This window comes from Acanthochromis polyacanthus, chromosome 1, assembly GCF_021347895.1.
Source record: "Acanthochromis polyacanthus isolate Apoly-LR-REF ecotype Palm Island chromosome 1, KAUST_Apoly_ChrSc, whole genome shotgun sequence".
NCBI classification, from domain to species: domain Eukaryota; kingdom Metazoa; phylum Chordata; class Actinopteri; family Pomacentridae; genus Acanthochromis; species Acanthochromis polyacanthus.
In genome coordinates, this window is record NC_067113.1 from 64,920,544 (window position 1) to 64,945,101 (window position 24,558).

General features: G+C 40.3%; 1 protein-coding gene across 1 annotated transcript in view; it reads right to left on the minus strand.

The window, feature by feature from the left end:
• Window positions 1-1,524: 1,524 nt before the first annotated feature.
• Window positions 1,525-24,558, minus strand: part of mpped1 (metallophosphoesterase domain containing 1) — a 152,791-nt gene continuing 129,757 nt past the window's right edge. Inside the window, exons 5-7 of the mRNA XM_051954472.1 lie at window positions 21,393-21,508; window positions 9,721-9,834; window positions 1,525-5,244 (exon numbers count right to left, since the gene is read on the minus strand). Coding sequence (XP_051810432.1) covers window positions 5,126-5,244; window positions 9,721-9,834; window positions 21,393-21,508 — 349 coding nt within the window. The 3' untranslated portion in view covers window positions 1,525-5,125. The remainder of the gene's footprint in view (window positions 5,245-9,720; window positions 9,835-21,392; window positions 21,509-24,558) is intronic.

Below are 24,558 nucleotides of genomic sequence, written 5' to 3' on the forward strand. Positions count from 1 at the left end.
TAGGACTGTTTTTCCTACGAACTGTCACCCATCCACCCGGCTGTTCGGGCGCTGCTAAGGGACGGCTAACAGATGCTACACTAGCTAAGCTATTGCGGTCCGCACCGGCTAAGGGGGCCTGGCTCGCTGCTAGCGGGTTATTTTCCATGGTGCGGAGCCGCGATTCCAATTCGGAGAGCCTCGCCTCCAGAACTACAAAAAGGCTGCACTTATTACACATATCGTTATCACTAAAGGAGGCAGAGGAATAACTAAACATGTGGCACACTGAGCAGGAGAGGGAGAGAGAGGGAGAAGAAGAGGCAGAAGCAGAAGCCATGCTAACAACACGACACAGTGCTGAAACAGGAAATGACGCAATACGCTCACCGTAACGTCAGACGTCGCCTGCAGATCAGTTCCAGTCAAAGTCTAGGACTGGAACTCAATGTCTTATGTCTTAGTTTTACGTCAAACTGGTTTCAAACAAAATAACTGGACTAAGTATTTTTAATAGTTTCAATACATGATTTCACATTATGCTTATATTAATATATTTCTACGTAAAATTATCACAAATTCTAACTTGAGAAGGGGCCCGCAGCTTATTTTTGCTCCCGGACCCATAGATAGGTTAATGTGGCCCTGACAGCAGCACTTTAGAATTTCAAATGTGATCTGACTCTGTTATGACAAATGGACTCATCAAGGGAACTGAACTGAGAAACATGAAAAAAATGAAGATTAACAAGGAGAGATTGATAAATGATTTGAGAGTTGTTCACTGTATTCTCCATCCTCTGTTGGCTGTCTGACTGTTTGACACTGATTTGTGTTCCAAAGCCAATCAAATAAAGTGCCTTTTTAACAATGCAGACGACGAGGCGCAGCGGGCGCGTCTTTTCTTTGGATGGGAAGTGTGAAGTGAGATGGATGACAAGGAGATGGGGAGGGCGTCTGTCATTCATTCAAAGGAAACGCAAGCACAGCAAGATACACAGTAGCACTCAGAGAGGAGAGAGAAAAATGTGGAGAGCTGGGAATCATTATCTGAGGAGGCAAGGAGAAGGATGAGCAGATGGAAATGGGAAAGGGATGATCAGAACTGAGAAAAAGAGCTCAGCATTGTGGTTGGAGAGGCAGAGTGAGAAAAAAAGGGAGGGAGAGATCTGGAGGAAGACAAGAGCATATGAAAGTTAGTTGTATTAATGGCAAAGTAAAAAGTCCGCGAATAAATTACCCAGTCTCCCCTGGGATTACTAATGTAATTATTTGAACGAGGTTCTTATTAGAATGTGCAGAGGAGTGGAAGATCTGCGGAACAAAATGGGAGACAGAGACAGAGCGGCGAGGGTTTAGCTCGTGGAAATTAACTTGCTGCTCTGGGCTCTATAATTGATACGAGACACAGATATCTTTGATTGGAACAAAAGGAAAAGTTTTCCTTCTGCCTCATTTTTTTCTCTAGAACAATAAAATAAATAAAATAAAAGCAGAGGAGAGACAAAAGGGATGAGAGAAGATGGAAATAAGGAAACATGATCCTTGACTGGTCACAGATAAGGTTTTATTCAATCGGCGAAGAATCTCAGAACCAGCAGAACCGTTATGGTTTTTAAGAAAGAAAGGTATTTTACATTTTTGTCTCCAGGAGCTGTTGGGTCTTCATTTTCTTATTGTACAGCTAAAAAATGGAAAAGTCCCCAACAACAATGGCAAAAATACAACACCATATGAGAACTTTGATTCCAAAATGCTATACATCTATTTAAAAAAAAAAACCCAAACAAACAAAAAAAGGTTTATAAGCATCCAATATTGTTGAAATATAGAAATCCAGCAAGTGAAAATGTCACCAAGGACACAAGTCCCCTTCTTTAAAAAGTACTGCTGCAGTCTACTTTCAAGTCTTAGCTGTCAGTCAATTCTGCCTGTGATGGCTTTCTTTTTTCAAACAGTATATATCTCATTTTGGAACAAAACTCTTCATATGCAGATTGTCTGAGTAGCAGAAGTCATTAACTCCTTTAAGCATGCCTCAAGAAATGAATCAAGAAATAGTACAGCACTTTTATTCTTCTTGGATAAAACAGGAAACACAACACAGCTATTGAAGCAGAAAAGCATCAAAGGGAGAGACATCTAAATGAGGAGTGAACTGGAAATCGGACCAAACAGACGGCTTTTCATGAAACTTAGAGATGAAAGTTCCTCCCATCTTTTGGTTTTTAATAGTCCCCTTTATTCCTTTGTTGGAACGTTTTCTTCTTGATGCTAATTAGGTTTGTGCTTTAAATGATGAGGCTGAGAACTCCCTCTTACTGTCTTCACTACACTCACACAGACCCAGGAGCCCTGTACAGCCCTGGTATGGACCTTCCACTGGCTACATTCAAACCATTACTACTCACCCTTATCTACAGTGTCCAACTGAAGCCTTCCATGTTCTTTGAACCTCATGGTATATTGTGTAGGTGTATGACAAACAGCCATCACTTATTCCTCTGATCCTCCTCAACCAGTTAGTGAAGGGGATTCACCATGGAGAAAGCAACATGAAACTTTAATACACCCTAACTGCTCTAAAAGTACAATCTCTCCCTGTCCCAGAACCTTTCCAATGTGAAGCACCAAAGGTCAAGTCTCATTTATTGTAGCTTAACGCAGATTAAAAAAAAAAAAAAAGATTAGCAACAGGTCTTCAGTTTAAAAGACAAGCATATAAAGTGGTTATCAACTGGCAAATAGGCTTCATTCGCTAATGCTGTCCACATGTGACTACTATTTATACTTTGATTTTATTTGGGATAAAAAGTGGGATAGTGTGGCTCTGTATGGATTCTTTGATAGTGACTGATTTTTGATTTATAAGAATAGTTACTGATTACTTTTGGCAGCCAACTGAACAAGTGACTTTATAGCAGCTCTAGTCACTATTTTGGTGGAACTGGAATCTTTAAATGGGCCAGACTGGCATTAATCTGGTGGAACTGGCTGCTAGTTAATCATGATGGAGATTTAAGTTACTAACTAACCAACTCACTGTTGCTGCCACACTGAAGTAGACAGATAAAGGGGAATTCATGGTTTTTGGTCTGTGTTCACAAACATATATTCCATTGTCCATGTGGTACCACCTGTGGGCTTCTGCATGCAACCCAGAATTTTTAGACCACATTAAATTAGCATCCTTAAATAAAACAGGACTTTGTATGGGTTGTATTTGTTAAGCAGCTGCCTGACTTTTTCATGCTACCCGAATATCAGTTTATTAGTTAAAGCTCTTCAGTGTTGTTCAGTTTTCTCCAGACACTGCTGTTGATGCACCTAATTTTTTTCCATGACATGCTTCAGGACCTGCCAATTTACAAATTGAGCTTTAGACAGGTGTGTTGTCAAACTGTTTCATATGTGTTTCTTCTACCTATTCCAACTTTAACCCTAAACATCCTTGCATCAACTAAAATGCCCCCGCTTTCAAACACTTACAGACACTCGGGCATCAATGTGTGTTCTAAGAAGTGCGCCCACCTCCCACCATTCTCCACACACATGCAGTTTCGGCGAGCAATTCTGCTGCTTTTTCCTCTTTTGCCCATTTGGAAACATTAACACATCAGCAGGCGCAATGAATGCTGATGTGCCGAAGAAGTGCGAGTGAAGCAGGAGTAAACTGCAGCCCCGGGGAACGTTCATACATAATGTTGGAGAGCAGGGAGATCAAAGTGTGACGTGGTCTTGTTATGCTAAGCACAAAGACTCTTACTGGGAACAGCCATATTCAGAAAATAGAGCAAAGGAGAAAAAAAGAGAAGCTCTTTCTTTAAAAACACAAACTGCTTAAGGACATGAAAGAGTTAATAATCACCAAATGGGGCCGAGCAGCTGCACAGAGAAGGAAATATTATAATAAGCATTTACATTACTAAGAAGTCGACTAAATGAAATGTAACAACCACAAATTTCTGGACACAAATATTTAACAAGTTTTTTTTTTAAAAAGCATAGCAACAACTTCAAGAAAATCTTCAAGAAAAACTTCAAGTTTTTTTTCTTTAACAGAGAATATTTACATAGACCAGTTACAGTACATGTAGTCAGAGCATTGCTCCTCTTGAAAAAGGATAAAAGGATCCATCTCTACCACCACTAACACACAAGATGGGAGTCGCCTTGAAACAACCACTGCTGCCGCTGAGGTTTGCCTGCGTGACTGTTCAGAAGTAGTGTTAGCACGGAGCACCTTAACATTGCAAATCCAGGAAGCCAGACCTCCCAGCTGTGGCCAAAAAGCTGAGCTAGTCATTCGCAGCATGAGGGATGGAGAGAAAAGGCGGAGGAAGAAGAACACGGGAGCTGCATGAAGGGAGCAGAGGGGAGGAGGAGGGAAGCTCCTCTGAGTCTCCTCTCAGCCGGTTAAGAGGCTCACTGAGGGCTGTAATGAGGCCCAGGGGAGCAGTGTCAACATGTTTGACACCCCGACTTTCACACAGCCTGTGGCACAGACCTCTCGCTGCCCTCACACTCCATTTGATCTCACACACATACTGGCAAAACGAGAAAAAAAAGAAAAAATAGTAGTAAGCTCCGAGGCTGACGAGGGAATAGGAAGAGAGGAAGATAAGGGGAGTGATGAAGAGTGTAGCGTGTTGGGGGGAATTAGGAAAAAGTTGGGAAATTAATGTTTAAAAGTACGAAGAGAGAAAGGTTCTGTGAAATCCCCCTGGCAAATGTTCCGTTGCTGCTGCGGAGTCGTGGCTTCACCAAAAGTCTCCCAACAACGAGGTTGTTCCACTGTTCATTTTAATGAAGAGAAAAGAGTCTTTAGTGTCTCTGAGAGCCACATCAGATTGTCAGTGCAGTAAGAGAGGACATGCAGGAACGTCCATCTGTCCGCGTATAAAAGCGTCTCACCGCTCATCTGTTTTCAGTTTTGAGACGAACAAACGATGGCACATAACATTTAAAGTGTGAGGGAGAGTCTGTCCCTCGCTCACTCGCCTACACAGTTACAGTCTTCAGGTGATAAACACACACCTGTGTAATATTTACAGCACTGGGTCCGTCCTGCCCACCATCCTCACCTACCTCTCCTGGCTCCTTTCTCCTGGCTGGTGGTAGGGGTCTGGGGGCGAGCCTCCTCTAGTCATGTGGTCCTGGGGTTGGGGAGGTCGAAGACGATAGGAGCGTTCATGGGCAAGAAGTTGACAGTGCAGGCTGACGCATTGACGAACGTTGTGGTGCCGTCCGTCATCATCCCATAACCTGGGGAGAAAAACGTGGTGAGCTCTATTCAAGCAAGTGTGTTTTAGATCATTTTGTATTCAAGAAAGGAGAGAGCATGCACTGACTGCACAGACTGACCAATCTTCTGTGACAGGACCTACTTATTTTTGTCATAGGAAAGCTTTTATTCTAGAAACTGAGTGAACTTAAATGTTCAGGGAATTAGGAGTTCTTTTTCAGCATGTAGAATACTACAGTGCCCCTTTATCAAATTCTTATTTTATTCAGTTTTTCCCACACAGGAGTGATAGTTGCTGGAAATGTTCCTCTGTACCCCTATGGAGATATTCAATTAAAAATCAGCCGTTTCCAGATAGAACAGTCATTTACCACAATAACAATGTCTACACTGGATTTATCATTCATTTAATGTTATATTTATTGAAAAAAAAACAGCTTTTCTTTTAAAAATACGGACATTTCGAAGTGACCCCAAACTTTTGAACAGTAGTGCACATAATGCCAGCCTGTGTAGGTAGTTTGAGCTGATAACATGAACTGGGTGTTTATGCTGTATGTGTAGGTACACATACAACATAAACACATAGTGTACATAGTGTATACAACATAGTGTTGGTGCAACAGTTCATTTGATAGATTTTTGTTGGTGTTGGTATTTTAATGACATCAAATATTGTCCACAGGAGAGAGAGTGAATATATTGATAGAAGAATGCTGAGTTTCCCACTGCCAGGCAGGAGGCCTAGAGGAAGACCAAAGAGGAGGTTTATGGATGTGGTTAAAGAGGACACGAAGGTAGTTGGTACGAGAGAAGAGGATGCAGCAGACAGGGCTAGATGGAGGCAATTGATTCGCTGTGGCGATCCCTGAAGGGAAATGCCGAAAGAAAAAGAAGAAGAACTGACAAAACACAGTGGTGGATGTTTGCCAGGCTCAGATCTCAGACCAGAGGATGAAATCTTGTTCAACCTTTTTTGTACTCTTTTGCAAAGAGTACAAAAAAATTGTCTCAGGATCTTGCTTGAATTTTGAAAATGGCAGTTTTCCTTCAAGGGGAAGTGAATGTTAAATAGCCTATGTTGTCATAAACAAATAAATCAAGGAATTTAACAGATCTACTACAGTTACACTACCATTCAAAAATTTGGGGTCACCCAGAAATGTCCTTATTTTTGAAAGAAAAGCAGTTTTTTTAATGAAGATAACATGAAATGAATGGTAAATCCAGTCTAGACATTGGTGATGTGGTAAATGAATATTCTGTACTGGGAAAAATGCCCCTCTTAAAACAAGAAAAAAATTATTTCAATTTCACTTTTACCTTAAAATAAGTGGAAAAAAATCTGCCAATAGAACAAATGAAAAATGTCTCGGTAAGATTTCTTGAAATGAGATATGATATTTAGAATATTGAGATCTTAAAATTAGCTGGGAAAACTTATTTTAAGCTCTATTTTACCAGGATCGTCAAGCTTAGGTGTCTTAAAATAAGCCAGACATGCTAAAAAATAGTAGGTTTTCACTAAAAAACTTGATTTTTGCTTTCATGTAGCTTCCAAATTTGAGATGCATTAAACTTAAATTCAACTCAAAACAAGATAATTTCAAGATTGTTTGACTTAACAAGACATTTAAGATGCATTGTCTTAAAACAAGGGTCACTATCTTGCTGAAATATCACTTGTTAAGTGAATTTATCTTAAATCAAGTGGGATAAGACATTTTGACTAAAAATAAGACAAACAGACTTGGTAAGATTTGGAGTTTTTGCAGTCTAGCTGGAAACGGCTGATTTTTAATGGAGTATCTCCACAGGGGTACAGAGGAACATTTCAGCAACCATCACTCCTGTGTTGTAATGCTACATTGTGTTAGCTAATGGTGTTGAAAGGCTCATTGATGATTAGAAAATCCTTGTGCAGTTATGTTAGCACATGGATAAAAGTGTGAGTTTTCATGGAGAACATGAAATTGTCTGAATAACCCCAAACTTTTGACCGGTAGTGTATGTAAATATCTTTTGACAATACTGTTTTAACATTTACTTGCAACAAAAAAATTAACAGGCAAATTTTAATTCTGCCTAATTTGCTGCTTTAATTAAATAATCACATCACACTAAAAAATAGCTGCTATGCTCCATTAGAAGTCCGCAGAAATACATATTTAAGCAGGAGAGCAAGAAAACTCAGAGGAAAATTGTGTGAAAATAAATACAAAACTTCCTCTGGGCAGAACTGACAATTACTGCTCTCCATCCCTTCCTATTTTAACATTTTACACCACAAAACAGGAACGACTTTAAATATTGTATAAAAGCTTATACCCAGAAATCTGAGGTGCAGCTTTTCTCCTATTTCACTGGTGCAAAACAGACAGAAGACACAAATCCTTAGTAAATATTCTTAATATATGAAACAAATAAGATGAAAGTTTGACAGTTTGATTGACAGTAGACCACAGGAAGAATGGTAATGGTGATGTGCTCGTTGATGGTCACAAAGAAAGAAGTAATCTTGCAGAAGTGCACTGAAGAAACACAACAGCAATGAGCGCTCAGCATCAAGAGCGGAGGGAAGAAAAGCTCATCGCTTCTGAAATTACAAGACTCTAGTCTGAGCAAATGTATGCATGAGAGTGTGACACTAACACCAGTACAGTTTCAAAAATCTCTGTTTCAAAAGCACTTTGGAATGACATGCCTACCCAAATGGCAGATGTAAAAGTGTTACCGTTTTGTCAAGCATAAGTTAACTGCCATCTCTCAAAAAGTACTACAATTTAACTTTGCACCATCAGTGATTTTTGTGAGTATACGTGTCACTTTCACCATCTCTTGGAACAGAACTCTGCACACCTGTGTGGGTCCTTTCACATTTGGAATACACGAATACAAAACACACTCTGAAACTCTCTCTCAGAGTCCTCACATTAATGAAGAGAGCTGCTTTTAGCCTGGTTCTCCTCGTATAAAATCTGATCTAGTTTCTAATCTGGTCCTCTCTGATGGGGGACTGCGGCTCCAGGGTCTTGGCGCTGACCCGATAACCCCGAAAAAAGCTATCCTCAGCGCAGGGAGTCGGCCTCTCTGCCCTCGCTGGCCTGGATGAAATGCTGATAGGGATATGGCAGCTCAGCTATTCTCTAATAGACACTTCAATCGTTTTCTTTAAGAAGGCCATTCTACAGTAGCTCCATATTCTCTGAGGTTACATGCTCTGAATTAAACTCTCCCTGTCAGTTTAATTAACTTAAAAAGAGTCTGTTTAAAGTGAAGCCAGTACCGGGCTTGAGATGACATAGATTCTGACTGATTTGGGCTACATCTATATACTACAATTCACACAGACAATTTCATGTTCTCCATGAAAACAATACTTTTATTCATGTGCTAACATAACTGCACAAGGGTCTTCTAATCATCAGTGAGCCTTTCAACACCATTAGCTAACACAATGTAGCATTAGAAGTTTAGAACACAGGAGTGACGGTTGCTGGAAATGTTTCTCTGTACCCCTATGGAGATATTCCATTAAAAATCAGCAGTTTCCAGCTACAATAGTCATTAACAATGTCTAGACTGGATTTATCATTCATTTAATGCTACCTTCATTGAAAAAAATGCTTTTCTATCAAAAATAAAGACATGTCTAAGTGACTGCAAACTTTTGAGCAGTCGTGTGTATGTAATTAGCTGTTTTATATAATGAGGCCTAATGTTTAGGTGTGAAGATATGTGAGGAAAATCAAGTTCCAGTGACATAGCAGTGGGTGAATGTCTGCAAACTACCACTTTCAGAACGTGTTAAAGCTAACAAACGCAGATGCTGCTCTCAGAATTTACATCAGTTTGATGGTAGATGTGATTTTGCGGTGTTGAGTTCATTAGGATTTTTGTCAGCCTGAAAGAAAAATTAACCTTGACCTTGTGTGTGTGTGTGTGTGTGTGTGTGTGTGTGTGTGTGTCTGTGTCTGTGTCTCTGTGTCTGTGTGTCTGTGTCTGTGTGTGTGTGTGTCTGTCTGTGTGTCTGTCTGTGTGTGTGTGTGTGTGTACCAGGGCTGGGGTCTGATTCTATACCAGAGAAGACTCTGATAAAACTGCAGTTTTTTCATAAGCATAATTGCTATTTTAAATTTGGTCTTTGCAGATACTCTGTGATGTATAAGGTGTAATGCACATGTGTAAATGATAAACTGAGGCATAACATTGTTGAAATTTTTCTTAAGAAATCTCAGGTTGTACATTAATGTCTCGTAAAAATATATGTGAACATTTTCAGGGAAAAATTTGGAGTTGTCATCATTTACTGGTTAATATGCAGTGATTTTATTGGTCTGGCAGACTTGAGATCAAAATGGGCTGAATGTGTCCCCTGAACAAAGATGGGCTTGACACTCCGGGTCTACATAGACATAAAACAGACACATTTCTACAGAAGTTCCCCGGTTACTTCCTAATTTGATTTGAAAGCTGTGAAAAGCACACATACGTACCTTCGTGAATGTGTCCAAACACGTGTAATTTGGGCTGGACTCTCCTCTGGACTGTGTTGAGCAGCTCCATGCACCCGACACGCTGCATCTTCTTGGGGACCCAGTCCAGAAAACCTGCACATGGTGAAATGCAAATGAGACACAACTCACAGCAAACACTACTGTTCACACAAATCCAGCAAATAGCAGCAATGCACATATTATATGAAGAGAGAGCTGTGACCTGAAGGGAGACAAAGAAGTAGTAAAATGAATTATTTTTTATTACATATACTCTACCGGTCAAAAGTTTGGGGTTATTCAGAAAATTTCACGTTCTCCATGAAAACTCACACTTTTACCCATGTGCTAACATAACTGCACAAGGGTTTTCTAATTATCAATGAGCCTTTCAACACCATTAGCTAACACAACGTAGCATTAGAACACAGGAGTGATGGTTGCTGGAAATGTACCTCTGTACCCCTATGGAGATATTCCATTAAAAATCAGCCGTTTCCAGCTAGAATAGTCATTTACCACATTAACAATGTCTACACTGGATTTATCATTCATTTAATATTATCTTCACTAAAAAAAATGCCTTTCTTTCAAAAATAAGCACATTTCTAAGTGACTCCAAACTCTTGAACAGTATAATATATATATTATTAAATTTGTCACTCATCAATAATATGTCTGTCTACATCTCAAACATTTGTGTTATCCAAGTTTTTGATAAAAACAGCGAAAAGAACCAGACTTGTTCTTGGTGTGTAGAGGTGGACAAGTCACTTATGTGCCATCCAACTGTGGCTCTCATTATAACAGAATTTTTAGAAATCAGGAATTTTCTGCATTTCCAGTCAGGGTTGTTATAAACATTTTCAATTGTCACATAAACAGGTGGATGGAATCCATTTAGAAATCTGTGCAATGCAGTTTGGTCAGCCGAAGGTGGAGGGGAGAGGCAGTGTTTTCATGTTTCATCACGGTTTTACATTTTGACATGCACACTACAATTTCAACAATTTTCATCTTACTATTTAAAATCTGAAAAACCCCATGTGCAAAAAAGAAACAAGAATATTCCTCAATGACATGTCAAAAATGCAGTTCCAAATCACTGCTTTACAAGTGACTGTTTCCATGATCAAAGATACACAGCATGAAGTGTAGTTAAGTGCACCATTACCAGTACTTATTAACCTCCTCGACATGCAGATAAAATAAAAATTCATTGTGCAGCAGTGTTAAGCACTTTTTTCCATCAGCCAGGAAAAAACTAAATGGAAAAAAGCATTTAGTTGTTGAATTCTTACCTTGCTACAGTAATGAACCTATTTGGATCATTTTAGTAATTCATTAATGTAGTGTTTGATGGTGCTGGGCTGATTTTCTCTTTTCACGGCTGAATGTGTCTCTGTGAAGGTTGTGAATGTCATCTGCATTCATCTGCACTTTCAAAAGGTGATACATCACGTTTTAGAACGAAGCTCTTCATTCCTGGCTGCTTGTCTAATGGGAAACTGCACAACGCAGCACAAAGAAAGACTCTCAGAAAGCAGCCATAAAAATAAAGATCAATCAAAGCCACACACAGATGCACACTTCACAGTATGTGTGACAAGGATGAAGCATGGAGTGTATATGATTTAGTGGCTACTCTGTGAGGAGGGATGCTGCTGATGCTGAGTCAATAAAAGCATCAAGCCGGAGGAATAAAATGACTGAGGAGCTCGTGCCTCCATCTTCCCTGCCTTCTGTCACTCTGCTCAGACAGACGTAAGAAAATAAACACAAAGGGAAGAGAAAAGAATGAACAAAAGAACGATTGACAAAAGAAAATGTTTAACGCAAAGTTCCTCTAAATGTACCTCAAGGCTGCATGAAATATCCCCAAAATAGAAAAGGGAGGTGCACATTGACTGATTGAAACAAAAGATGATGATTTTGATGAATTAATCAATAGTTTTGCACATAAAAGACCAGAAAATAATTTTAAAACACACATCAAACGCACCCTCCCAAATGAGACTGCTTATTTTTTCCAACCAACAGTGCAAAGCCCAAAATTTATGACAAGTCCGTGTTCTGGGCAGCATTAAATTGCTCAAAATCATGCCCACGTCATATTTTATTAGTTTCTGTGAGAAATTTGGCCTAAAATGAATGACAGACAAGAATCTTTTGATTCATTTACTAGGGACCACGAATTTCTAACTCAGATCTACAGAGATGAGGTCTAGAGTGCTGACAGTAAAGTCTGAAATAAGGATCAGATCGTGATTAGGTATCAAGATAATAAATATATTAGAAATTAGACCATACTTCTATCTATTGGGGCTGCACAGTGGTTAGTACTTTCGCCTTGCAGGTTCACATCCCATTCTTCCTGGGATCTTTCTGCTTGGAATTTGTATGTTCTTCTGTACATGTGTGGGTTTTCTACAGGTTCTCCGGCTTCTTCCCACAGTCCAAAAACATGCTGAGGTTAACTGGTGATTCTAAATAGTCTGTAGGTGTGAATGTGAGTGTGATTGTTTGTCTCTATGTGTAGTCCTGTGATAGACTGTTACCTGTCCAGGTGTCCCCTGTCTTCACCCTAAGTCAGCTGGAATAGACTCCAGCCCCCCATGACCCTAATAAGGATTAAGTGGTGTATTGATGATGGATGGATGGATGGATATTTGTTGTCCTCAATCACTCAGCACTGTGGGATAACAGGAAGGATTTGCCCGAAATATCCCGTGCCGTCAACAAACTGTGTTTAAATACAAGGAATGTTTCAGGTATTACTGGTTAAAGTCAAGTCTCAAGTGTTTTGGAGAAGACCAAGCCAAGTCTCAAGTCTTGAAAGGTGGAGTGTGAGACATGAATCAAGTAAGCTCTCAGTCAAATTCAGTGAATATCTTCTGACAGTTCACTAGCTGTGTGCTCTGTGTACACTGAAAACAACTCCAGTGTTTCTACAGAGTCCTGGCTCCGTAAATGGGAAACAAACAAAGATCAAATCACACAAGATTACTGCAACTTGTTGGGTATGGTGAACAGGACAAGAAGATGTGAGAATGAGAGGGATGGTAACTCTGTCAGATACTAAGCATTAAAATATGCTTATGAGCTAAATATGAAACGATCATTCTCCAGAATCACAGGCTCCATCTTTCCAAAACAATCCAGGCCACATCTTCTATCAATCTTAGGTCAAAGTTCAGGTAAAGCCTCAAGTCCTTGAGGTTAGGACCAAGACAAGTCTGAAGTCTGGTATGTTAATGGTAAAATCCCCCAAACAACAACAAATACCTTTTTTTAAAAACTGCAAACTTTTTCAATTTGTCAGGCTTCTATTTCTTGCTGTTTTGGTGCACGTTCAGGTAACTTCACGGTCGAAGCCATCTGACCCCGCGCTGCAATGGAGGCAGGAAGGCTGAGACATTTGCGCTAACTCCCTCCTGCCCACAATTCCTGCTGTCTAAAGCTGCCTAATTTATAAGTAAGACAAATCACAAAGCGAATGAGTTTAAATGGAGTACGAAATCCTCATTTTTGTGATTTAAGTGCAGTTTGAGTCCATTACTGTGTTCTAAATTATGTGCTTTATCTTTTTACTTTCACTAGTCCTGCAGCTGTCCTCACAGAGAATGTCCTGCTACATGCTGCATGTATACAATTAAGGCAAAACACTTTGGCATAATATTGCACCTTAAGCTTTGACCGTCTTGCTCATAGCTCCGCCACATTCTGTAGTGCGAAGTGAGCTGTCATCTGTCTGTGTACTGTCAGAGGCTTGAGCTGAGACACTAACACATATGTGATGTGTCTTCTGACGGCCAGAGGATTATGGCACAGAATGACCAGGAAAGGATGCTGATTTGCATACTGCAAGATTAGACAAGTGTCACAGGCCAGATTAACCCCCCCGACCAAAGTATACCCTGGGGTATCCTTTCAAAAGTCTATCACAGGGCTACACATAGAGACAAACACTCACATTCACACCTACAGGCAGTTTAGAATCACCAATTAATCTCAGCATTTCTTGGACTGTGGGAGGAAGCCCGAGAACCCGGAGAAAACCCACACATGCACAGTGAGAACAAGTAAACTCCATGCAGAAAGATCTAGCTGGGACACAAACCGTGGATCTTGTAGCTGCAAGGCAACAGTGCTACCCACTGACTCACTGTGCAGTGCAATTTTACCTAAAATGTTTGATTTAATTTCATTGATTTGTGCTTAAATTAAGATAAAATTCATTTGATTCATGTAATCTCATATTACATGGTATGTATTTTAGCCTGGATTGGTATATTATGGGCTAGGCTATTTCAGCCCTGAGGAGTTAAGCTAAAATATACTTTGGGAGTTTAATCTGGCCTGTTAAACACAGATCAAGTAAATCTTAGTTTAAGCACAAATCAAAGCCAAAACAAAGAGATATTATCCTGAAATCTGTATACAGAAGCAACTCAAAGCTACAACAAGTATTGTGGATGTTCTTTCATAATTTCTGCTTAAGTTATCTTGGTTTTCAATTCAGTTTTTCCTTTGATTCGACCTTTGTTAATTGTAATTAGCTCAAGGACATTCTAGTTATGCTCTTTCATAATGATTTGCTTGCTAAGCATTCATCTTTATGTGTCAACAGGTATAAACTTTGGCCTGGAGGGGTATAAACTGACCAAGGCCAAAGTATACCCCAGGGTTAACAAATCTGTGGATCCAGAATATAAGCTGCATCACTGCCAAAATCTAATCACTTGGTCCTTGTGTCATTTCTGGTCTTTCCTGAAAATTTCATCTAAATCTGTTAATCCATTTTCGAATAATGTTGCTAACAGACAGACAAACAAATGTACGCCAGTCATCACATAACTCTGCAGTGTTCCTTGGTGGAGTAATAAAAAGGCATACTCAATCTTCTTCTAGCATGCTGTATAGTATAATATTATATAATAATAATATTATAATAATATGGGTATTGGAATAAACCAAAAATGTCAGGTCTCATGTTTCCAGCCTTGTAAATGTAATAATCACTTTTAGCCCATGTTTGAATAGCAGCTTGAATGAAAAGAACAAGTGAAACCTGTACACCAGAGCTGGAAAAGTTCATGACCATGTGGCAGAGAAGAAGTAGCAGTTGTCATTATTCTCGTTCCAAAACAAAGAGAAAGACTACGAAAGACTCTGGGATGACTTCAAGATCTTCTCTACATTTTTATTTTTCACTTCTAAACTGCTCAAGGCAGAGTTAATGGACCCTTTCATACCTGACACAGACATAAAAACTTCCATGTTCTCAGCTGGCAGTGAATCAGTCACGCTGTTAAAGTGATACAGTCTGACTTCTAAACCTAGAAAAAAAATAACACAACACACACACGCACACACCCTTTTAGTATCAGTTTAGGTATAAAATGCCTTAAAACTCTAAGTGAGTTCTTTACAAGCCTTGGGAGACGGTGGAAGTGAAGTGAGAAGTTATGAGGGCTTTTTGTGTCTCGGGGTATTTCGCTCTAATGTGCTTCTTGTTTCAAAGCAGCTGCTGCTATGGGCACTGAGCCTGTTTTCCTCTTTTTGTCTCACTTTCTCCCTTTCCGTCTCTGCTGTTAACTTCTTCCTCACGGCCAGATAAAGAGGCCATATTTTTCCTCTCTAGCTGCCGATGTGCAGCTTTATCGCACCTCATAAAAGACAGTGGCTTTTTCCGCAGTGCGAAATGATATCTTGCTTTTCCTTCACCTTCTTGTCCATCGTTAGTTTATTCTTTTTATTTGAAAGAAGCCGTTTACTTTTGTCCTCCATTCCCTTTCTTTCTTTCTTTCTTTCTTTCTTTCTTTCTTTCTTTCTTTCTTTCTTTCTTTCTTTCTTTCTTTCTTTCTTTCTTTCTTTCTCAGGCCATCCCACCCAGTCTTCTTCTGTGTTGTGTGTCATGCATTAGTAGCCTGCTGTAGCTACTCCATATGCCGGTGGCTTACGAGCAGATAGCTGGAGACACTTGGCTAAGCTGAATGGAAAATAAACGGCGAGACGCAGACACAGAAATCAATCACACACACTCGTCTGAACACCACAGCTGCAGCGGGAGATGAGGTGTGAAAGTGTGTGTGTGAGAGTGAGAGTCACAGAGAGAGTAGTGTGTGTGTGTGTGTGTGTGTGTGTGGTCAGGTGCTGGCTATACTTGTGGGGACCAAATGTCCCCACAACTGTAGGAAAACCGAAAACAATGTCACTTGTGGGGACTTCACTTACGTCCCCACAAGTTTAAACAGTGTTTTCTTGGCCATGTTGTTGTTACTGAAAAAAGTAAAAGTGCAAAATCATTTCTTTAGGGTTAGGCATTGTTTTGGTCTGGGTTAAGGTTAGGGTTAGGGTTAGGGGTTAGACTGAGAGCATGAATGAAAGATGAAGATAATCAAAGCAATGACTCACCCATTCAGTCAGCTCACACACTCTACCTATAGAGGAGATTACCAGCCTTCATAGTGATCACCTTTCAGCTTTGTACACACTTGTTTTCACACACACACACACACACACACACACACACACACACACACACACACACACACACACACACACACACACACACACACACACACTCATACACCAACATCACAAGAGTCTGAACAAACACAGATGCTCGCTCACAAGCTGACTGACATCCTGTACACACAGGATGTCTCTCTATCTCTCACAAGAAGGCGCTCACAGACGCACACACACACACACACATGCACGCACGCAGACACACACACACACACACACACACACTATGTTTTTCTATCATTTTGGGGATATACCATTGACTCCCATTCATACCTAAGCAACACTTCCATTGTTCTCTTTCATTTGAAAAGAAGATAACCATTCACAGTGTGCTCGAGGTGTGTGAAACCAGCAGATTTGTGCACGTGTGTGTTGTTTATGTAGCTTGTATGAACACAAGTGTTTATTCTATCGACCGTATGTAAAGATAAACACACCCTATGTGACATCATCTATAGGTTTGAGCAGCTCAGTGTGGTGGCTCCTGGTGTTGCCATCTTTGTGCCTGACTCCTCCTAATTCCCAGCTAATCCAAAGATGAGCAAAGAGGCAGTCCATGCAAATGTCTCTAGGCCATCTGGGACTTTCCTGTGGCAGCACCCACTTGTCACTCAAAGCTGCTACGCCCTTACTTTTAGCCATAATGCAACTCAAGTAGGTATGTTTTAATTAAACTCATACCTTGTTCAGTTGTCATGAACAGGAGAAATGAGCTATACACCTCAAAACAGCTTGTGTAACAGGAGGTAAAGATGTGTAGTTTAGGTATAAGGTTGGACATTTTAACATGGTGGTCGATGAGGATTGACTCCCTCTTGGTGTCAGCCTCGAGTGGACACTTGAGTAACTGCAGCTTTTGCACTTTACCACGGGCATTATTTTTGTCACCTCTGCGGTTCATTTGTTACTCCACCAAAGAACGCGGCAGTGTTATGTGACGATCGCTGTTGGTTTGTCCGTCTGTCTGTCTGTTAGCAACATTACTTAAAAACAGACTAGCAGAATTGGATTACATTTTCACACATTTGTTAAAGATTTGTGCATTATTGTGAGATAGCGGCACAGCATCACTGTAACCATGAGAACAAGTGAACACTACATCAGCTGCCTGCTGATGATCACATGATTGTGATCCTACTACAAATCCACCGTTGCAGACCACTATTTTTTTTAAAGATTTCATCTGTCGGAAATCACACGACTGAATAGCCCCGGTGGAGTGCTGACCTCTCTGTGTGCTTTTCTTGTTTACTCTCTACATCACTGAGGTCAAGTCCTGTGGCAGTAGGGGGTGTTGGAAGTAAATTGATGACAAAATATTTGCAATAGTGCAAATCAACACTTGAATCCAACTCAAGATCATACAGGCACAGCTTTGCACAAGTAGAAATTGAGATTGTTTTCACATCAAACTGGTTTAGCTAAAACTCACTCCAATTTGTTTGCCCAGTTAGTGCAGTTCACCTGGCAGACCAAAGGATCTGTCCAATCAGTTTAGTCTGATAGGCTCATTTGCAGTTTGAAGGCAACTGGAACAATCGCAGGGTAATAATGATAGACATGTCTGCTACTGATCTTATAGTTTATTTGTGTAAACAATGTTAATGTAAAATCATTTGGTGACATTAACATGTTTGAGCTTCACCATGTGTACGATTTGGAGCTTGCAGGAAGAATCTCCTCATGATGAGTTATTTTTTCATGAGCTCTGGTGCTGCCAGAGAACATAAATATACACAGAAGAAGCACCAGGGTGCAGACTGACCTGCTGTCATTCAGCACAATTTCACTTTCCCACATCGCTTCTGATTTTGTCCTGACATTGCAGGGTGACATCACAAAAACAGTCCAATCAGTGAGTGTAAATGGCTTGCTGCTACTGTGACTTGTTTGAGCTGGTGTGTATGTCAGCGTGAAGTAACCTGGACCAGAGGTACAATGAAACCTTCAGGTGCAGATCAGACAAAGCCAACTACAGGTTTAAAAAAATGACCTGCTTTATGAGTTTTCTCTAGCTGTGCTGGCAGCATCTAAGTATCTGAGAAGGCCAGAGGTTGCTTGCCAGTCGTTTTAGATTAGCATGCTACAACAAAACATGTCTACATCCTGCTGTCCCCACCCCAACCACTCCCCCACCTCACCCTAACCGGCGGAGGCAGATGGCCGCCTTCCCTGAGCCCGATTCTGATGAGTTGTTTCTTCCTTCTAACTGTCGTCAAGTGCTTGTGGAAACAAAATCCAAATGAAACGTTGTATTTGTTGGGTTTCTATGTTTACATTTCATAGGTGTTCACCTTTCTATGTGAAGTGCTATTAGATGACGTGCTATGAATAATAAATATAAATAATCCTGAACTAGAAAAAATGGAACTGAATATGTCATGCTTTGTTAGTCTGCTTGAGGAGAAAAAGTCAGCCTATGAGAATATTTATCCTTTGTAAAGACTGACTTAAGATTTACTGGATCTGAAAATGGTGTCATTCTGAGTATATCCACAGCCCATAGTAATTCATTATGATTATTACAGACTTGGACAACTGTTTTATTAATTCTTTATTAAATTGTTAAAGATCACAGTAAAACTAAGTGACTGACTGGCTGCCAACCTCCTGTTCAGAAGTCACACAAACCTTCACAGAATGCTGTCATGCAACATTCTGGGCAGTTTAATGATTGTTCTTGATTGTGATAAATGTCCTGTTAGCACACACTAATCTATTGTTCACTTTGGTCTGAGGGAGCGGTCCATTTCTGGAGTGTAAAACACAACACCAAATGGACAAAATGCCTGCGACCACAAGTTGCAAGTTTGGGCTTCAAGCTGTAACCAGGGTGACGTCAGGCCTTGCTGCATCCATCTTTATATACAGTAATTTCACAATTCTTCTGTAATTATCAGATCAGTTGTTATGCTCACCGTTCTGTCCTATCCTGAATTAAATTTTGCTCTTAGAAATCCACGACTGCACAAACATTGAGTTTCACCCTGACATACCTTCTTGGTACGATAAAAAACAAAGCAAACAAATAGACAAAAAGTAGGAAAGCATTCAGAGAGTGCAATACTCCTCCAAGGCTGTTCATTCCCCTATATGGCATTGTCAGAAATGCAACATTTGTTTATTACTTATTGATGATCAGAAATCACAGCAACATAGAATGCGCCACTTAATATAGATGTACCCACAAACAAAATGACTTTGGACTGAGCTCAGGTGTGTGTTATGCATGTGTACATTATGTACGGATACTGAATTACATGGCCTAAATGTGTAGCGGGTGGCAAGAATTGATGAGACTCAGAAACACCCCCAAAATGTAACTAATTGTTCCTTCTATCATTTCTGACAGGCAAGTCCTCATAAGTTCACAGCGATGGAATTGTAGTAGGATCACAATCATGTGATCATCAGCAGGCAGGTGATGTAGCGTTTACTTTATGTCGTAGTTAATGAGCCGCCATGATGCTATCTGGCAATGATACAGAAATCTTTAACAAATTTGTGGATCCAAATTATAAGCCGCATCACAGCCAAAATCTAATCACTTGTTCCTCGTGTCATTTCTGACCTTCCCTGAAAATTTCATCAAAATCCGTTTGTCCGTTTTTGAGTAATGTTGTGAACAGACAGACAGACAGACAAACCAACACTGATCATCACATAACTCCGCCACATTTCTTGCCGAAGTAACAACTGATGTTCACTTTATAGGCTAATACCAGCATTTCTTAACTCTGTGTATATAAATGTGACTACTTTTCATTCAATAAATGATTAAATTGATTAAAGATACACTGTGGATTTTGTACCAGGTTTCTCACCCATAGATGTGACGCAAACACATCCTGTATTTCTCAAACTGTCTGTGTGCTCAGTCACAGTGTTAGCAAGGTGGGTCTCTCTGTACACTGCATATGTGTTTAAGGGAGGACTGCTCAAATAATAGACGGAGCCATTTTAACAGAGGGTAATTATGTTTTCTGCTGGATTTATTGAGATCACACAATTTGCCTCTACCTCTGAAGAGCAGGCGTAAACACAGCATTAATGGAATTTACACGAGCCACAAGGAAGGCTGTGGCAGGAAAGGAAATACGCGATATACAACTGAAAGCCAACTACATTTAGATTTAAACAAAGAGCTGATGGATTTAGGTTTGTGGGCATTAATCTTGGATTTGAACATGACTATCGAGAAACTAAAAAATCACTACGGTCTGTTTTCTCTTGACAGGATCTTTTCAGTGTGTTTGGCTGCATTTGCATACTGTATTACCATCTACACCAACACCTTCTCCTTCTCCACCTGCTCCATCTCTTTCCCTCTGTGTCTCTCTACCTGCTTGTTTTATTTTTGTGTTAATAGAACATATTACAATTTTACAAATAATATTTTGAGTAAAAACACTGGAATCAAGATCTTAGAATCAGGATCACTACATTATTATTTCTGAGCTTAATGACCTCATTACAATACAACTGCTGAGCTCTGCCTACTGAGCTCCATTGCGCTCCCAGGGCGTGTCTGGAGGTCAGTCCCAGACACAGTCCAGAGGCTGACTGCCTAATGAGCCTAGTAACTGATCAAATTTTAAATACACGCAGATTTGTGCCCACAAATTTAATAAAAACTGCAGCAGGGTTCAAATATTCCCCTTCAAATCTTACCATGTTTCTTAGCTTTAAAGCATTATTCAGAACTTCATGTTGTGATATGAAATGTGTGGCAACATAATTGAAGAGGTGAAAAAAAAATGCAGATCAAAATCCCAATAATTGAAATATTTCGGTTTTATTTTTGTTTTGTGCTTTTGGGGGTTGTATTTGGCCCAGAACTGGCGGCAGCCCTGCATAATTGCGAGTATGTGTTCTTTTGTGCTACATGTGTGAATAACACCTGCACACACCTTTGTGCTTTTGTGTCTGTGCGTGCAACATATTTGAATGTGCACAAGTTTGCGTTCTTTAATCTGCTTGTCTGTATGTGTGCACAAATGCTTAAATTAGTTAGATGTGTGTGGGGTGATGCATCTGTGTGCGATGTGAAAGTGTATCTGTATCAGCTGTGTGTGTGTTTGTGCACATGTACAGACAAATAAAGGTTATGTGTATGTGTGCTGTAATGTGAGTCTCACCCAGTGGGGGGCAGTGTGTGACCAGAATGTCTGTATTGTCGGGGATCTGGTTCCATTTGTCCAGCAGAGCCTGACCCCGGGGCAGGTTGAAGCCCCAGCCGTAGTACCAGGGCTGCCTGCAGACACACAAACAAAGAGAGAGCAACACATAGTCTGGTTAACACACCCACACACACTGTCAGAAACACACACAACATCATGGGGGATGCTGTGAGCATAGGATTGATCTCTCAGCAGCGGTAAGATGTCAAACACTTTGTTCCCTCTCTGCTCCTGGCTGTTAACCTTTACATTAATAACACTGGTCACAAAAATGAGAGGACTTGAGGGTTCCATGAAACACGGGACCTTCTCTCATTCTATTTGCATGTGGAGCAGTGAGTGGCTGGAGGACATCATGATGTTCATAATTACACCACTGTTCAAAAGTTTGGGGTCACCGTGCTAACATAACTGCACAAGGGTTTTCTAATCATCAATGAGCCTTTCAACACCACTAGCTAACACAATGTAGCATTAGAACACAGGAGTGATGGTTGCTGGAAATGTTCCTCTGTACCTCTATGGAGATATTCCACTAACAAATTTCCAGCTAGACTAGTCATTTAACACATTAACAATGTCTGCACTGGATTTCTGATTCATTTAATGTTATCTTCATTTTCTTTCAAAAATAAGGACAATAAATGACCCCAAACTTTTGAACGGTAGTGTATTTGACAGAGCATGTGAAACTTTTCAGCGAAATCCAAAGCACAAATACTAAATAAGTAATACACACTTCATAGTAGGTGACAGTCAAGCACTGAAATTAAATATTATAAAAAACATACAGCAAAGCAATGTAAAAAATAAAAATAAAAACAGTATCTAAGGCAATAAAGCTGATAATAAAAACAATGTAAGAAGATGCTTTTATAGTGTACAGCATGGGATTAATGAATCATTTTCATGGAGACTCTAATGGATCGTTGTGTAAATGCACTTTTCCTGTTGCCACCAGCAGCAAATATCTGGCCTCTGCGCCTCTCAAAACTGCCCCCACCTTAATAAAAAGCTGCAAATACTCATAAAAAATTGTCACACTTTGTTAAAGTTGACACACATTGCTGACTCTGAGCAGGACTTAATTGTGCTTTTCTTACTGTATCCTTGTGATGCCGCTGCCCTATCTTCCTTCTTTTTATTGTCTAAACATGTGGTTTGACCTTCAGGATGAGAAGATGCTCGTAGGGACTTATTACCAGCTGTCATCTAGTGGAGAACGAAGGGAGGAATCACATAGTTTGCAGGAATGTGGCAGAAAGCTACATTAAACATCTCCTTGATCACAGTCAATCCTGGAATACACCACGACGAGAAAATGAGGGAAGAAAAAAGGAAAAATGAGAAAAGAAAAGAAGGGAAGAAGAAGAAGACGAAGAAGAAGAAGAAGAGGAAAGCCTTGATGGCTGGGGCTCGTGTCCCTTTACTTTGATAGCAGACGCCTCGGCCGTGAGTGACGGAGAAGAAATTAACATGTCACTTACAATCTGTACTCCGATCCATCTTCTTCTACAACACGCTGCACATGCACGTGTATGTGTGTGTGTGTGTGTGTGTATGTTCTTGTACTTGCTACATGGTGAGTACCATTTTCTGCATTTAACTATCAAAGTGAGGACATTTTTACAAAGTGAGGACATTTTGGCCGGTCCTCACTTTGAAACAGCCATGTTTGAGGGTGAAGACTTGTTTTTAGAGAACAGGTATGAATTGAGGTTTGGTTAGGGTTAGGGTAAGGATTAAGTTTAGGCAATCAGTTGTGATGGTTAAGGTTAGGGTAAGGCTCTAGGAAATGCATTACGCCTATGGATGTCCTCACTAAGATAGAAGTACAAACATGTGTGTGTGTGTGTGTGTGTGTGTGTGTGTGTGTGTGTGTGTGTGTGTGAGAGCAACTGCAGGCGACGACGTCCGCTGTTGCCGACGTGCAATCGGCTTTTTATACATTTCTGAGTGCAGTCACTCGAAACACCAACTTTATCGGCGTAGTTGCTGCCCGATGCGTCTGTGCTCAGTGGAACATCAGATGAGGATTTTTTAGAATAATTTCCGGAGTATGTGTGTGTGTGTGTGTGTGTGTGTGTGTGTGTGTGTGTGTGTGTGTGTGTGTGTGTGTGTGTGTCTGACATGCATGGGGACTTCAAAGACAGATGGGAGACAGAAAGACAGGCCTGCAGATAGGAAGAAATACCTGTCACACACGCTTCTCTCTCTAATTGAGAAAGCTAAAAATGGTGACTTGGAGGTCACCTGCACAGAGAGGCCTGGTCAAGCACATGTGACAGTGCATCATGGGAAATCACGTCCTATTTCTGCAGGAGCGCACGCCATTAAAATTCCTTCACTTACTGAACATCACAGACTAAACATTTCTGACGAATGATCTGACGCTGCCCATGAACACACTTTCAGTAATTTACACTGTGAATATTGAAACATTTAGACTGGCCTTAGCATATTATTCGAGCCCATGGAATGTAATATTCATGTCCGTCTTAACATGGACTTCTCAATTAAAATGGAATGAGCTCAGTGGCACGATTGATGCTCCTGATTTCTCTCAGTGTGAATGGAGGGATGGCAAGAGAGCAGAGGAGGAGAAGAGAGACGTAAAGAGCCCCCCGGTGATAATGACCAACATATGGTGATTCATCTTAACAGGCCGATAGATAAGCAAAGACAAAGATTCATCATGAGGACGGAGACAACAAGTGATGAGATGTTTGGGTGGAAGGATAGATCAGTTCAAATCCACCTAAAGGAGCAGATTGGAGTTTTGCATGTCATAGTCACTCATTTTATCTTCATGGCAGATACTACTTTACTTCATTTCAGTGTACCATGACAATCAACATGGTTAACTTAGAAAGACTCATTGCATTTCACATTTTAAATTCAAGTACTTTAACAGCTCATGTTTATCCTTGCCCAAAACCTGTTGTCAGTGTTAAAATAATCATGTAATTTTGCTGCATTTTCCATGTAGGATGTACAAACAAACTATACCAGGGTTTCAATCCAAACAAAGCAGAAATTTTCACCAAATTTCAAGCAAACTGGCAAAAGAAATTGTGAATTTATGCCCGTTTCCACCCACTACTGATATGGGAATACTAGGAGC